Raw genomic sequence first — 14,998 nt, 5'->3', positions numbered from 1 at the left:
GGAGTCTGACTTCCCTCCTCTTACCCAGTGATCCGGAAAGGGCAATTTGTCTTGCTGCAGTGTGAGGATTCCCTGTTGCCTAGGGAGCAGGAGGAAAGGGACCTCTCAGGAACCTTGAGCCTCCTCCCCCAGAAGGTCCTTAACCTGTGCCTGATGCAGTATCCTCATCCTCTTTAGGTGACAGTTTCCTCTCGAAATCTAGGATTTGCCCTGCCCTGGGGCAGCTCCGCCAGTCCTGTCGGGGAGGCTGGGAGGGGATTCTAGGCAGGGTCTCAACGGATGCTGAGAGGCCCGCGGCCAGGCTAGACACCAGGAGCTCACTCCCCACACGGGAGCTCCCCTTTCCTTGAGATCTGTAGTCAGGAGGGACCAGGATTTCCAGGGAGCCACACTGGTGACCAAGTGCAGAACACCTGTAAAGTGGAGGGGCCAGGGGACCTAAATTGCACAACGGCAATACCTGCCACTATGTGTCCAGCATTCTACACCACCCAGGCTCCCAGAGTACTGTGAAGGCTCTTTATTTTTGTTACCATTTAGTGCATTTGCTCTGCACACAATTAGTGTGAGGTAGGTACTAATATACCCCTTTTAAAGCTGAGAAAACAGAGGTTCAGAGAGAGCAAGTCTCGGATGAGGGTATGGATTAGAATCCAGGTGGGATTCCAAATCCCATGCTCTTAAACATAAATCCTGTTGTCCTTGTCAACTGCATGAACAAGCCAGGTTGGGGCGTGTGTAATGAGAGAGACCCTCAGCCTCAGAGAAGAAGCAGCCAGCCCTGCCCAGGGGAGTGTGCCCAGCTCTGTGCCTCCTATTAGCTTTTGCCTGGGCTTGGAAATTGGAAAGCTGGCACTCACGCTCACTCTCTCTCTCCTGCTTGCTATATTTGGAGATGCTGGAAAGGGAAAAAGGGAAAGGCTTTTGCCCAAAATGTACCATGAAACATAGACCACAAAACTAGAGCAACAGGGAGGGAACTCTTCTTGGTGCCTGTTGTCTCAGACTCTTCTGCCCCTCCTGGAGAGACACTTTGCCACTCCCAGTGCTGAGTCACCCCTTCATCCCCATCACCAAACTTCCTAGATTCAGGCAGGTCCTGGTTCCCCTGGGTGGGGTCATCAGGCTTCACTGTCAAGCCAGCCACTCCAGGCTTTGTTCCTCTAACTCACAATGACCATGACCAGAACTGGGAGTCCAAGCTCCTCATTTGGAAAAGAAGGGAACAGAGGCCCAAAGAATCTTCCCAGGTTCTCCAGAAAATTCAAGTCGGTTGGAGCACAGCCAAGCTCCCCACCCTCTCCAACACCCTGTCCACTTCTCCTCATACCCTCTCTAGCCCTGGCTTCCTCTGTCTCCCATCTCTTGGGACAATGCCCAGTTTATTCTCATTCCAGCACCTGCAAGAGTTTTAGAAGCTTCTGCCCCAATGTAAACTGACCTTCAACCTGAGCAGTGCGCACTTTATTTATTGAAACCACTTCTTTTGGAGGGGCGTGAGGGGAGGGTCACAAGGAGGTCAGAGGAGGTCAGCGATTCACAATGGAAGGTATTTGGCAGGAGGAGGCTGGTGGGGTGAGGAGTGTGAGATCCACCCAGCTGACTGTATCATTGAAAGCATTTGAAAAAACAAACAAACCAGCCTATACCAGATCTACTAGAACCTAAGTCTACACGGTGGTCAGCCTGGACCAGAGTTCTGAATCCCTCTCCCAAGCCATGGATTCCCAGGCCACAGCGACCAGGGTTGGTGTGGGGAGCAGCCACAGGAGGACGGCATTATCTAAGAGAACGGAGTCTGTGGCAGCGGCACCTGAACCCTGGCAGAGCGGCACACTGTCGGTGCTGGTGAGGGGTGGGGAAGGGCACATCGAGGACACCAGATGTGGCCAGGGCACAGTGCTGCCAGGCGGCTTCCCGAGTGACAGCAGCCCAGAAAAAGGGAGGCACACATATTTCCTCTCTCAGGGACTCCCACGCATGCTTTCATGGCAAATAAAACTTTAGGAGGACAAGTTGACAGGAAGAGTCTCTAGTTAATACCTTGCAACAAAAAGGCAATGAGAGTTTGGGTGGTCCTTTAAGAAAATCACTACATCACACAGGTAAGGTGTGTGGAATAAAATATTTGGGATCCTAAAGACACGGAGGCAATTAAGGTAAATGCCTGATGATTTCAACCTTGCTGCCATGCCAGGGCGCACCGAGAGCCCAGAGGCCAGAAGGACAATTTGCACCCACAAACTACCCCCAGCCCGCGCCCCAGGTGCCCCCCAGCTTCGGAGTGGGGAGGCAGCACACCCCGCCCTGGAAGCACAACCCCAGACTAAGAGTTCTGCTGCACGGCTCTTCCGTCTGAGTGCATGGGCTCGGCTCCATTTGTTTGCCAATTTAAACGTATTATTTAAACACAGATATTTCTTTTACAGCACCAAGTAAAACATTTTGCTTGATGGAAAATTGATGGGGTTTCTCTAACTTTTAACTTTTAATCAATATCTGCTGTTGAAAGATGCGGCTGCTGCCTTTTCACAGTAAGGGGAGGCTGAGGGAGTGAAATATTTGCCTTGGGCCACATGTTGATGCCCTTAGACGAGCAAAGAGGCCCTGACTTTGCCAAGTCCTGATACCAGTGTGAGGTGGGGGGCTTCCCGATGTGATCATGTCACCCTGATGGTTTTGCTTAAAATCAATAATGGATGCCAGGGGAACAGCCATGCCCAGTGGGCTTGGAAGCCCAGGGGTCCCAGGACTCTGAGACCTTGGCCATTCTGCCAGAAGCACCTGTCACTCCATTTATTCATTCTTCTGTTGGTCAGTTCATTACAAAGCCCACTGGGCTGAGACACATCTCTGATTGTACACTCACCTGGAGACTTTAGAGTGGGTGGATATGGTTTCTAGACTTCAGCATCCTTTCCCATCTGACACCAGCCTGTCCAATGTCTCACCTGGGGTAGTCAGTTCACTGACTGAGTCAGTACATCTTTATTGAAAATCCACTATGCTCCAGGCTTTGCTCTGGCAGCAGGGACCACTGTGGTCCCCACCCTCAGAGAGCTTCTAGCCCAGCAAGGAAGACAAAGAAAATGAGAAAGACACAATGGAGTTTGCTTTAGCGGAGTGATAAGAGCCTGGCAGGAATCTGGAGCGAGGTATGGACCTAAAAAGAGAAGAGCTCATTTGGTCAGGAAGATCTGCAAAGTCCTCTCGACAGACAGGGAGGGAACCTGTGCTAGACTTGCCACCACAGAAAATGCCCCAAGTTGGCAGCTGCAATTCTTACTTTGATCCATTTATAATAGGCAACCAGGCCTGTAGCTTACAGAATGTGGTCAAAGTTCCCGCAAACCTTACGAAGTAACCCGGCAAAAGGGAGTGCTGACACAGAGGCTTCTGCCTAGTGTTCCTGTTTAGAAGCAAACTTACCACATGAGCTAGGTAGTGGTTTTGCTCTGTGGCCAACAGGACAAGAAACATGAAACAACTTCAAACAACTGCACAATTCGTTAAAGTTAAAACAAAACTTTCTTCTGATGTTAGTCTGGGATAGCTCCTGAAGTCCCAGAGGCCACTCTGAACAGTATCCTTGAATCAAATTTTAATTTTAAATAATGAATGTAACCACCTTCCAGCGTTTCTAATAAATTAGTCTTCTGTCAGTTCAAAGAACAATTTTAAAATTAGGTGAGAATCAGAAAGCCAATACAATGAAAAACAGCCTGGCTAGAATGCATCTTTACCTCTTTTTCTGTATGTTGGATGACTTATTTTTATTGTTACAAAGGCTTTGTTAAACAGAACTATTTAAATTTGAGGGTAATCACATTTGAATAGCCAAAGTTAAACTATCAGGTCTTTCAAGGGGCCGTGGGAAAGCTCCTCAGGTGTGTTGCGGGGGAAGGAGTGGATGGGAGGGGGGTGGTCAGCGCCTAGGCAGACTGTTCAGGATGGATTTAAATTTAAGCTGGCCTCCTCAAGGCAAGAGATGGCATTCTTTGATGGAAACCCTCAGTTTCCATCACAGCTTCACAACAGCGCGCGTTTCTCTGTGGAGAGGAGTCGAGGTTCCGACCTACCCTGGCCCAGGCTTCCAGTCTCCCAGCTCTCTGCCACCCTTCACCCCACCCCATGCAGCAAGTGGGGGGTGGGGGGGGGGGAACGCCGGAATCTCAAAGGGCCTCGCCCCAGTCTGTGACACATAGTAGGTCTCAGCTACTCTAGACCCTTTCTGCTCTCAGGCCTAAACTTTGTTGCGTTTTTCCCTAATTTTCCAACTCTGTGTCTAAGTGTACCTTTCCATTCCCTCCCCTAGAGCCCCAATCCCAGCGGTTTTCAAGTAGCCGGAGGAAGTATGGGCCCTAATGAGAAGAGATGGGGCTCCAGGGACGCACAGTGGGGGTGCGGAGAGACTAGCTGGAGGCCGGCACTTCCTCGAGCTCGCCCTGACCGATGTGAGTAAAGCAGTCGGTAACTTGGGGAACACAGCTAGCTGGCGACGCTCGAGGGCTGCAAGGACCCAGGTCTGGACACGGGCGCCCTGTCCACTGCCCCGGCATCGCGGGAGAGAGGTCCTGGCTCTCTGCGGGGACCCAAGTCACACTCACCGCTCCCTTCCACGGCTAGAGATTGCCCAGGAGAGCACGTCGCCCTTCCCAATCTTTCTCATTTGAATACATGAAAATGCAAGTTGATTTTGGCAAGGTGATGCTCTTTCACGGCCAGAGAGACAGTTTTATCGCCCAAGGGTGAGGCCGGGAGAGGGGAGCAGCTCCGGCTCCGATATCCGGCAGCCGGCGAGCCAGCCCCGCGCCCCGGGCAGCTCCAGGAGCAGTAGGGGAAGGGGCAAACCCAGCGGCAGAGTTGGAACTAAAATGTTGCATTGAACTTTTCCAGTAATGCGGACGCCTCACACGTGGATATATGTTGGTTCACACACACTAGCACCGGCCAGGGCTGAGGCCGGGGACCTCATCCTTCTCCGCACGGAACCGCAAGACAGGGCCGGTTAGGTGGTCCCTGGGTCCCTACCCATTGGGGGTCCGACGCCTTGTGAGTTGTGAATTAATTTCCTAATTAATTACTTAGTGACGGAAGGCCAGAGAAAGGCAAGTATGAGGAAAGAAAGAAATGGTGGGGGAGGAGAGGCAGCGAAGTAATGAAGGAGCAGGAACTCGGAGCTTCCCTCCGGCCCGTGCTCCTCACACTGGTCCCGGCCTCAGTGGGACGAGAAAGCCCGGGCCGCCGCGCCTCTCAAGGGTGTGGGCGGGAGGCTGAAGACGGCGTGGGGTCCGCCCTCCCGCCGGGCCCGGGCCCGGGCCCCGTCCCAGGCCCGGCACGCGCCTCGTTTCACGTAGGCCTGGAACACGCAAGAGCAAATAGTTGCTTGCAGCGTCCCAGGCCGACGGCCCTGGGTAGTCCTAGACCGACCCCGGATCCCAGTGCGGGCTGGCTTTAAACCGCGTGAGGACTGGTCTTAGTTGCATTGCGTCCGATTCACCCCGAAGGCGAAGTTTTTAAGCTTCTTAACTGGGTGGCGAGTGCAGGCCTGCGGAGAGGCTCGGACCAACCTGCACGGAGCGTGGCTGGGCCCACGGCAGCCGAGACCTGGCCACAAACGCCGTCGGGGGCAGAGTCGGCGGGGAGAGGGGACCGGCTGGGAATACGCGAGGAAAAAGTCCTCGAAAGGCTCCAGGGGCCACCGCAAGGCCCCACCGGCCTCGGGTCCTGCTTTCTGCCCAGCCTGGCGTCCAGCTAAAAGGGAAAGACCCCGGCGCCGCCCCCAGGCAGCCGGCGGGACCCGAGGCGCACGCCTGCGGCCTTGCGCCAGCCTCCTGCCGTCGTCACCCTCCGCTTCTCCCTCCCCGGCGACCATCTGTGGAAGCGGCTCCTAGCCAGGTAAAGCTGGAAAAGGGACGCGGAGGTGGCAGAGGTCGGCCCCCGGACCGCGGGCTACCTGCTGGCACTCGGAGACCACCCCGGGAGCCGACCCCGAGGGCGTAGAAGGCGCGGCTTCCGGGAAGGCGGAGCCGCTCGCTCCCGGGCAACGGAGCCCCGCGCACCCCACCGCCCTGACCGCTCCGGGGTCTCTGCCTGGGCTGCCCCAGGCTCGCGCAGACCCGTTCTCGCCCTGAGGACTTTGGCTTGGAACTCCCCAGGAGCTGCCACGTGGCTGCCCTCGTGGCTCCCCAAGGCTGAAAACAGGTCCAGTTCCCGGGAAAACGCGGCACAGTCTCCTGCGAAGCGTACAGACACGGTCTATTTGGGAAAAGAGGCTGGAAAGCAACCGGCTGCAGCGGCGAGGCTTGCCACCTGGCTGCCGACTGGCCAGCAACCGGGAGGCATCGACTTTGCTTTATTTTTTTACTTATTGTTTATTTTCCAAATCAAAGACCCAGCATGGCCCAGGTGATTCGCTTTTTAAACCTGGAGGAAATGACTAGCTGACATCTGGGTACACTAAACCTTCACCTCCTAAATTTGTTCAGTATCTTGGAATGCCGCCACTGAGATGGAGACAGACTGGGGGCTAGCCGAACTGCCACCTTTCCTTCTAGGCCTTGAGCAGTCACTCATCTGTGTGAACCAAAGTATCTGGCCGAGGAGGCACGGGAGTTTGCAGCCTCCCGCGGTGAAGCTCACTAGCCGGCGGACGGACTCAGGGTTCCCACCCACGACAGGAGGCGCTGTGATCCCTGTAATTCTGTGACCGCGGGCCTCGGAACTGCCAAGCTGGATCACCGCTCGGCTCTAAAGCTGGCCGAGTTCACGGTTTATTGCCTTGGGCTTTGAGGAAGCTCTGGAGAAACTTCGCTTTGGCTATCCCGCTATGAACCAGGGGGGTTATTTATTTATTTTTAAGTTGACTTTTTCTTTTCTTTTTCTTTTTCTTTTTTCTTTTTTCTTTTTTTTTTGAGATGAGGCCTTAGCAGGTTTGGAAAATGGGATAAGAGGAAAAATACCTGATTCCTTTCACTGAACCCCTTTAAGGTGACACTGGTGTTTTTCCTTCCTCTTAAAGCACCAGCTTCTTGTGCACCATAAAAGCTTTACTAAGTTGTCACTACCCATTGAAAAATACCCTAGTCATGTTCGAGGTTGTTGGAGAGGCAAAAGGGCGTTTGAGTATCAAGGCGGAATGAACAAGGAAGCTAATTAACGCCCGCACCCACCCCAACCCCTGGCTCCCCCGGCTCAGTAACAGGAAGCAAAGCATCCGTGTTCTTTACAAATTCAACTAAGGTCCGGCAGTTGATGGGAAATATGTGCAGACCCACACATTTACAGACACATTCACACAAATCGATGGGGCGGACTTGGGGTTACAGGGGCAGGCTGCATTTAGAGAGGGCTCCTGCGCTTAGGTTTTCCAAGTGGGTTTAATTTCACTCTCACTGCTTTCCTTACAATGTGACGTCTTCCCCCCTTTTTGTAAAAAAAAAAAATGAATTGTAACCCAATGCTTTTATCTTTTTTTAATTTCCTTAACTGCGCATCTTCACCCTCTTCTGCTCCCCTGCTGATTTAAGAGATTTGTTTGGTTCAAGGATTAAACCTGATTCTGTTGCCAGATTTCAAGGAAGAAAGATTTAAAAGAACAAAGGGGTAGAGGGGAGTAGGGAAGGTACCTGTTTGGAAGACAAATTAAAACATATTTCTCAAAATGAGACGAATAACATTTTTAAAACTTTGCCAAACAAGAATTTTGTGGACTTTTAGTCATTTTAGAAAGATTTTATTGCCACGTAAAGAAACCTAGTGATTCTACAGAGGGTACGACACACTCAGAAACACACAGGGTCACACGAGAAACACACACGGTCAAAAACACATTCACGCAACCTATCACCAACTCAGTGCCTATCACCCAGTCACTCTGGCTGGTACTCCTGAGGACTTGGCAGTCCACTACCCAGAGCTTCACAGGAGCCGAGAGACTTTGCTTGGGAGAGAGCTTCCCATCGATGTCCGGGACCGATAGGAACTAAACCAGCACCTGGTGTCCTAGCCTGGCCCCTCCAAGCCGGAGATAGGACCAGACGGCGCCGAAGACCACTGCTGACTTCGGTTTGGCACCTGTCTAGCAGAGCAGTTGCATTCCGGTACCAGCGCCCAGGCTCTCCCAGCTAACGCGCTAATTTAGGGAGATGTCCCCTCCCCCTGACCTTTCCCTATCAGAAACCGGACAGCCGCCTCCAGCTCATTCCCCGAGACTGCGAAGAGGGGGGTGGGAGGAGGAGGAGCTGGGCAGAGGGAGGACGGCCCGACTCAGGTCCGCCTGCCCTATCACAGAGACATCTGTTCTCAGTTTCTTCCTCTTTATGATTGCTACAGATGACAAGGGGAGTAGAGCGTACCGAGGCGGAAAAAAAAAAGTTTTGCCATAAAGGTATAAAACGGTGCTATGACTCACCTGCTCTTAGCCGCAGGTACGGGTTTCGTGGCAGCGTCTCCGCTCTGCTAGCCGGGGCCGGGATCGGCCTAACGTCACTCTGCTCGGCTGACTCAGATGGCCGAGTTTCTAGTGAAGGGGCAGAAGTGGGGCTTTTTCCTTTTTCACGCCTGAAGTCCGGCGGGGCGGGAGGTGGGTGTCTGTATTCTCCCGTCTCCCGGAGTTGGTCAAGAATCAGGAGAGTGGGGGCTGGAAGCGGGCAGAAGAGCAGGAAGGGCACAGGACGAGGTGCTGCCCGGGCATCCAAAGGGCGGCGGGTCCCCCGGGGGAGAGACCCTGGGCCGTTTAGTCGGCACTTCCCCGGGAGCCGGGGCTCCAACGGCACCGCCCCCAGCCCTTCTCCGGCCGAGCGGGTCTCGTCGTGGATCCTCGCTAGCTCGCCCGCCCCGCCCAGTTTTCTTTTTTCCGCTTCCAAAGGGGGTTACACCCCACCCCCACCCCACTTCCCTCTTCCCCCAGCCTCCCGGCTTAAACCAATTACGCTGCTTTGCAAACAAAGTGAGGGCCGGGTTTGGGGGAGGGGGCCCGGCGGGAGGGGGCTCAGGGGGGCGCGCGCTGCGGCGCCGCCGCTGGGCGGGAGGCGCGGCGGCTGTACTGGCGGGCGGCCGCCTCGCAGGTGCACCTCAGGCTTTGTAGGTGCGAGCGTCTTTGTGCGGCGGACAAATGGGGAGAGGACGAGGAGGTGGGCACTCGAGCGACGTAAGATCCACATCAGCTCAACTGCACCCGTCTCACAGAGGCCGCCCGCTCACTTCCCGCGGAGGCGCTCCCGGGCGCCGCGCTCCGCGGCCGCCTCCTGCCCCCGCCCGCCGCGCCGCCGCCGCCGCCGCCGCCGCCGCCACCGCGCACGCCGCGCCCCGCAGCGCCTGGCTTCCTCCTCGCTAAGGTGGCGTTGGGCCGGCGCGGGCGCTCGGGTGACTGTGGCCGCTCCGCTTCCTGCCCCCCCGCCCCGCGCCGCGCGGCCGCCCGTCGCTTTGCACTGGGCTGTACGGTTGCATCGGGCACGGTGGCTCCAGGATGTTAGGAACTGTGAAGATGGAAGGGCATGAGAGCAGCGACTGGAACAGCTACTACGCGGACACACAGGAGGTGAGAGACGGGCAGCAGGCGGGACGCCCCGGGGGCCGGTGCAGGGGGAGGCCGGGCCAGGCGGACGCTGGGCAGGTCGGAGGGTCCGCGGGATGGGGGCGCCTTCTCCGTGCCACCGCTGCCCGCCCACCTGGTGTGGCCCGGGCCTGGCCTTGGCCGGGCCTCGGAGCCGGAGCCGGTGCCCCGCGAGGGAGGCCGGGACCCGGCACTCGGCGCTCAGAGCGGGCGAAAGGATTTCAGGATATTCTGGGCGCTGAAGGCACCCGCTCTGGGAAGCACTAGCCTTTTCCTTCAGGGAGCCGGAGCTGGGCCCGAGGTGCCGTGGGTTGTCGGGCGGGCGCTGGCACGAGTTGGAAGCCACCTGAGAAAGCCAAAGATTGCCTACAAAGGCGACTTCTTTCTCCCGCGGATAAATTCGCAGATATCTTCTGATGAAAAGGCGCTGCCTCTGAGTTGAAAACCCTAATAAGAACAGGCTCCGAAATTTTATAAAACTTCTTCAAAAGCCCTGTTTGGGGAGGTGTGCTCATTCTCATTCTTCTCTAGAACCGCTGGGTGGCGCTGGTGCGAGCTGACTTTTCCTCCAGCACTGCGAGTGGAGAACCTATTTCTCTTCATTGTCCCCATGGTTGCACGTTCATGTAGTTTATTTTACAATGTGCACAAAGGGATTGAGAGGAAAATCAGGTACAGGCAGGACCACCACCAATAAATTTCTCTTGAAACAGCTGGCGATTACCCCCCCAAAAGTTTACCATTATTGAACATGCTTATTGAAACTGCCTTGGACGATCTTAGGGAGAGCAAAAGAAAAAACGGTGAAAAATAGTTTAAGACTTGGACGGACAAATGTGGAATCGGGAAATATTTTCATGTTAATTTATTTAGATTTGTAAATATATATTTCACAAATTTACCTCGAGTTCATCTGCATACCATAGCTGAGTGTATGCCTAGTTAAATCTGTTCACCTTTTGTTTTAAAATGAAGTCATATTTTCTGATAATAAGTTCAAGGATAACATTATTTTTATTAATTATTAGAGAAGTAGCTTTTATATTTCTAGCCTCTATGTTTTTAACATATCTAGTGCATTCCAAAATTGCTATTGATAAGGCTTTTCTCCTACTGGTGATTTTAAAAGGAATTTGCAACTCTTCCCCAGGTTTAATTTAGGTGCACTCATCTTCACCCACTCGTCAATTGAAGCCCTCTATGGAAAAAGAACTTCCTTACAGGTTTAAAGCTCAGCATTGGGAAGTAGATAATGAGTAGACTTTGATTTTGGAATTTTAAAGTATTTGAGACTATTAGCCAGGGTTTGAAATGATCAGCAGCAACATAATCCATATGTGGAGGTAAAAAAAAGACACGATTATTTCAACAAATTGTGTCACAACATTTTCAAACATTAGGGGCCTGGAAATACATAATTACATTAGTGGAAGTTCTTGCTTAATTATACATGTAAAGTCATAGTAAAGTTAAATGCTTGCGGTACATGGATATTATTATGCAACCTTTCCTGCCCCTTTTCCTATTGTAGGTCTATTTTTAATTTTTTGCCAAAACTTATTTAACCTCTGAGCTTCTAACCATCTTAATATTATAGTTGCTACAGGTAGATGGAAAATATTACTTCTGAATATAATAACAAAAAAAGCACCATTTGTCAAAAACTGCTAAGACAGTAAAGCCAGTTGTTGGGAAATGGATGGTCATATGGCCATGAATGCTTTACTGTGTGAAGGAGAGTTTAATTAGTAGCTACCCTGCAGATCTGAATCTGCAGATATGTGGTCAGCTAGCCTGTCAGGTTTGGGTGAGACGAGTGCCCTGTTGTCCGCCCCAGGGGCTGAGTGGCCAAAATTACCGTTAAGGTGGAGTGAATTACCAGAGGGTCAAAGATTAATTCCGCTTTTGGAGTTTTAACTTCTTTTAACCAAAGGGGCACTTAGTTTGCGGAGGAAGTCCGGGGTGGAGGCTGGGAGGGGGGACCCTAGAAGCCAACCCCTGAGACTGGCCTTGTAAGGCGATTACACATCTTCCTGGGAGAACATTTTCTGTGAGTGCTTGTCTTTCATGCCTGCCACGCTAGGATTCTTCCCTGCGGTGCGAGACATCTCTTTGCTGGGTCTGGGGAGGTTGCCTGACCGTTTGCCCTGGGTAGGGGGTACTATGCTTTACAGAACTGCTCTCCTCTCATCTTGGGGTTCGCACACTGTTAAGCCTGCCTTTGGGGCCTCTTCACTCACTTTCTCCACTCCAGGCCTACACCTCGGTCCCGGTCAGCAACATGAACTCGGGCTTGAGCTCCATGAATTCCATGAACACCTACATGACCATGAACACCATGACCACGAGTGGCAACATGACCCCAGCCTCATTCAACATGTCATACGCAAACCCGGGCCTGGGCGCCGGCCTGAGCCCCGGCACTGTGGCAGGCATGCCTGGGGGCTCCGCGGGCGCCATGAACAGCATGACAGCGGCGGGAGTGACAGCCATGGGGACGACGCTGAGCCCTGGCGGCATGGGTGCCATGGGCGCGCAGCCTGCGGCCTCTATGAATGGCCTGGGCCCCTACGCCGCGGCCATGAACCCCTGCATGAGCCCCATGGCATACGCGCCGTCTAATCTGGGCCGCAGCCGGGCTGGGGGCAGTGGCGACGCCAAGACTTTCAAGCGCAGCTACCCGCATGCCAAGCCGCCCTACTCTTACATCTCGCTCATCACCATGGCCATCCAGCAGGCCCCCAGCAAGATGCTGACGCTGAGCGAGATCTACCAGTGGATCATGGACCTCTTTCCCTATTACCGGCAGAACCAGCAGCGTTGGCAGAACTCCATCCGCCACTCGCTCTCCTTCAACGACTGCTTCGTCAAAGTGGCCCGCTCCCCCGACAAGCCGGGCAAGGGTTCCTACTGGACGCTGCACCCGGACTCTGGCAACATGTTCGAAAACGGCTGTTACTTGCGCCGCCAGAAGCGCTTCAAGTGCGAGAAGCAGCCAGGGGCCGGGGGCGGGAGTGGGGCCAGTGGTGGTGCCAAGGGTGGCCCTGAGAGCCGGAAGGACCCCTCTGCCGCTGCCAATGGCAGTGGCGACTCACCCCTTCATCGGGGCGTGCACGGTAAGGCCAGCCAACTAGAGGGCGCAGCGGCCTCGGGGCCTGCCTCCAGCCCCCAGACTCTAGACCACAGTGGGGCGACGGCGACAGGGGGCGCCGCGGAGTTGAAGACTCCAGCCTCCTCAGCTGCGCCCCCAATCAGCTCGGGGCCTGGGGCACTGGTATCTGTGCCCCCCTCCCACCCAGTGCATGGCCTGGCACCCCACGAGTCCCAGCTGCACCTGAAAGGGGACCCCCATTACTCCTTCAACCACCCTTTCTCCATCAACAACCTCATGTCCTCGGATCAGCAGCACAAGCTGGACTTCAAGGCTTACGAGCAGGCGCTTCAGTACTCACCCTACAGCGCTGCATTGCCCGCCAGCCTGCCACTGGGCAGCGCCTCGGTGGCCACCAGGAGCCCTATCGAGCCCTCAGCCCTGGAACCGGCCTACTACCAAGGTGTGTATTCCAGACCTGTCCTAAACACTTCCTAGCTCTTCTAGACTAGGGGTTGGTTTGTCGTGACCATGCTTGTAGCAGGAGAGAAGGAAAAAACCAACTGCAAATAAAACCACACACACCAAGCCAACAACAGCGTAACAAAATCCCAACTATTTTTATTTTGTGTGTGTGTGCGCAGCAATCTTTTTCCCAGTGCAAAGGACTGTTACTTTGTTATTCAAATGCCTTGTGTATATTATTAGGAAAAAAAACAAGCCCAAACCAACAGAATTTTTCCCTGCAAAGTTTAATGATACACAAGTGTATATATAAAATCCTTCTTCCTTATCCTTCTCCCTTTCTTTCCTCTTTCCCCTCCAGACACATTCCAGTGTGTGCAGATTTTATTTAAAAAAAGAAGTATGGTCAAGCTTGTAAAGTATTTGTTTGTACTTTTTTTCCCCTCCTCACCTGACCCCCCTCCCACACGCACAGGTTTACAGGTCAATGGCAATACTCTTAACCGCAGGAACTGAAAGGCTAAAGAAACAAGTAGACACTAGGGGCTGTTAAAAATATTGAAGGACAGTACTGCTATTACACAGCAAAACATAAACAGATTATAAACATCAGAGCCATTTGTTTTTCAGCTTACAATCTAATACACTCAGATAGCAGATGTCTTAAAAATACATATATATTACGTACTGACATTTATGCACATGCTCAAACATGTAGACATCCTCCATGTATTTACGTAACACATAGAGGTAATAGGTAGGTGGTACACATGCTACATTTTCAAGAGTTGCCTGACCAAAAAGTTACAGAGACACCCCTTCCTTGTCCACACACAGAGAGCCCTGAGAATCAATTCCTCAAGAATTGCCTTTCTCAGTAACTCTGCTCTTTGCTTTGCAGAGTGCCATGGTCATGTCATTCTGAGGTCACATAACATGTATAAAATTAGTGTCTATGTATCTATACCATTGAAAAAATATTTTTTCTCCAGAAAAAAAAAGAATACAATGTTGGAGAAGAGATGTTATAGGGAGCCATATTTCAAAATTTGGTCCAAGATTCCAAAATCCAACTGATCGTGGTCATTTTAATTATTGTCATCGTGTGCTTGTTCATTCAGTGTTAATGCACTTTTCACAGTTGGACATGGTGTTAGTGTAGCCAGACGGGTTTCATTATTATTCCTTTTGCTTTCTCAATGTTAATTTATTGCATGGTTTATTCTTTTTTTCTTTACAGTTGAAATTGCTTTAAATGATGGTTAAAAGTACAAATTAAAATGTTAATTTTATCAATGTGATTGTAATTAAAATATTTTGATTTAAATACCGAAAATAATAAATTTTAAGGTGTGGAGTATGTTCTTGATCATTTGCAGTTAAGGACTTTAAATAAATCAAATGTTAACAAAAAAAAGATTTTTGTTATTTTCCTTAATTAAATCCAAAATAGATATTCTGAATATGATATTTTTCAATGCCTAGCACTGAATATAAATGACAAAAAGGAAAATAAAACAAAATTGTTTGTTTATTATATGTAGTAAAAAGGTTAAAAAATTCAATAAAAGTGGATAGATAAGTTGATTTAATATCCCAATAATTGAGATTTTTACGATTCTTTATTTCCAGTAATGTTTACCTCAATTTTTGACGTGGACTTAAGCCTTCTATGTTTCTTTTTTAGCCTTTCCGCAGTGAAATTTAATACTATTAATTTAACTCCTTTTTTGTCTTTCCCAATATATCATTTTTCTTTATCTGAGTATTTAAGTGAGACAAAATATTAGATGTGGCTGTTAAAATTAAGTTGTCTACCATAGAGAATCGTGAACCTTCTTTGCATTAAAAGAGAAACAAAACTTAACCATCATGGTAGCTTTGGA

At 51.6% G+C, this 14,998-nt stretch overlaps 2 protein-coding genes across 2 annotated transcripts in view; one reads left to right on the top strand and one right to left on the bottom strand.

Annotated features, from left to right (window-relative positions):
• TTC6 (tetratricopeptide repeat domain 6) overlaps window positions 1-8,491 on the bottom strand; it is a 227,119-nt gene extending 218,628 nt beyond the window's left edge. Inside the window, exon 1 of the mRNA XM_045848545.1 lies at window positions 8,414-8,491. The gene's annotated coding sequence lies outside the window, so the exon portion shown is untranslated. The remainder of the gene's footprint in view (window positions 1-8,413) is intronic.
• A 583-nt stretch (window positions 8,492-9,074) lies between these two features.
• Window positions 9,075-14,721, top strand: FOXA1 (forkhead box A1). The gene is made up of 2 exons (XM_045848546.1): window positions 9,075-9,541; window positions 11,811-14,721. The coding sequence occupies exons 1-2, from the start codon at window positions 9,470-9,472 to the stop codon at window positions 13,143-13,145; spliced, it is 1,407 nt and encodes a 468-aa protein (XP_045704502.1). The 5' UTR covers window positions 9,075-9,469; the 3' UTR covers window positions 13,146-14,721.
• The last annotated feature ends 277 nt before the right edge of the window (window positions 14,722-14,998 follow it).

Source organism: Phyllostomus hastatus, unplaced genomic scaffold, assembly GCF_019186645.2.
Source record: "Phyllostomus hastatus isolate PE091 unplaced genomic scaffold, TTU_PhHast_1.1 phas_contig_62, whole genome shotgun sequence".
In the NCBI taxonomy this organism is placed as follows: Eukaryota; Metazoa; Chordata; class Mammalia; order Chiroptera; family Phyllostomidae; genus Phyllostomus; species Phyllostomus hastatus.
Note: the sequence above shows the minus strand (reverse complement) of the source record. Positions and strands in the feature narration are given on the sequence as shown.

Coding starts and splice junctions, on each gene's coding strand:
- FOXA1 (XM_045848546.1), top strand. CDS start 9,470: ATGTTAGGAACTGTGAAGATGGAAGGGCATGAGAGCAGCGACTGGAAC. Junction 9,542..11,810: donor ACTACGCGGACACACAGGAG/GTGAGAGACGGG, acceptor TCTCCACTCCAG/GCCTACACCTCGGTCCCGGT.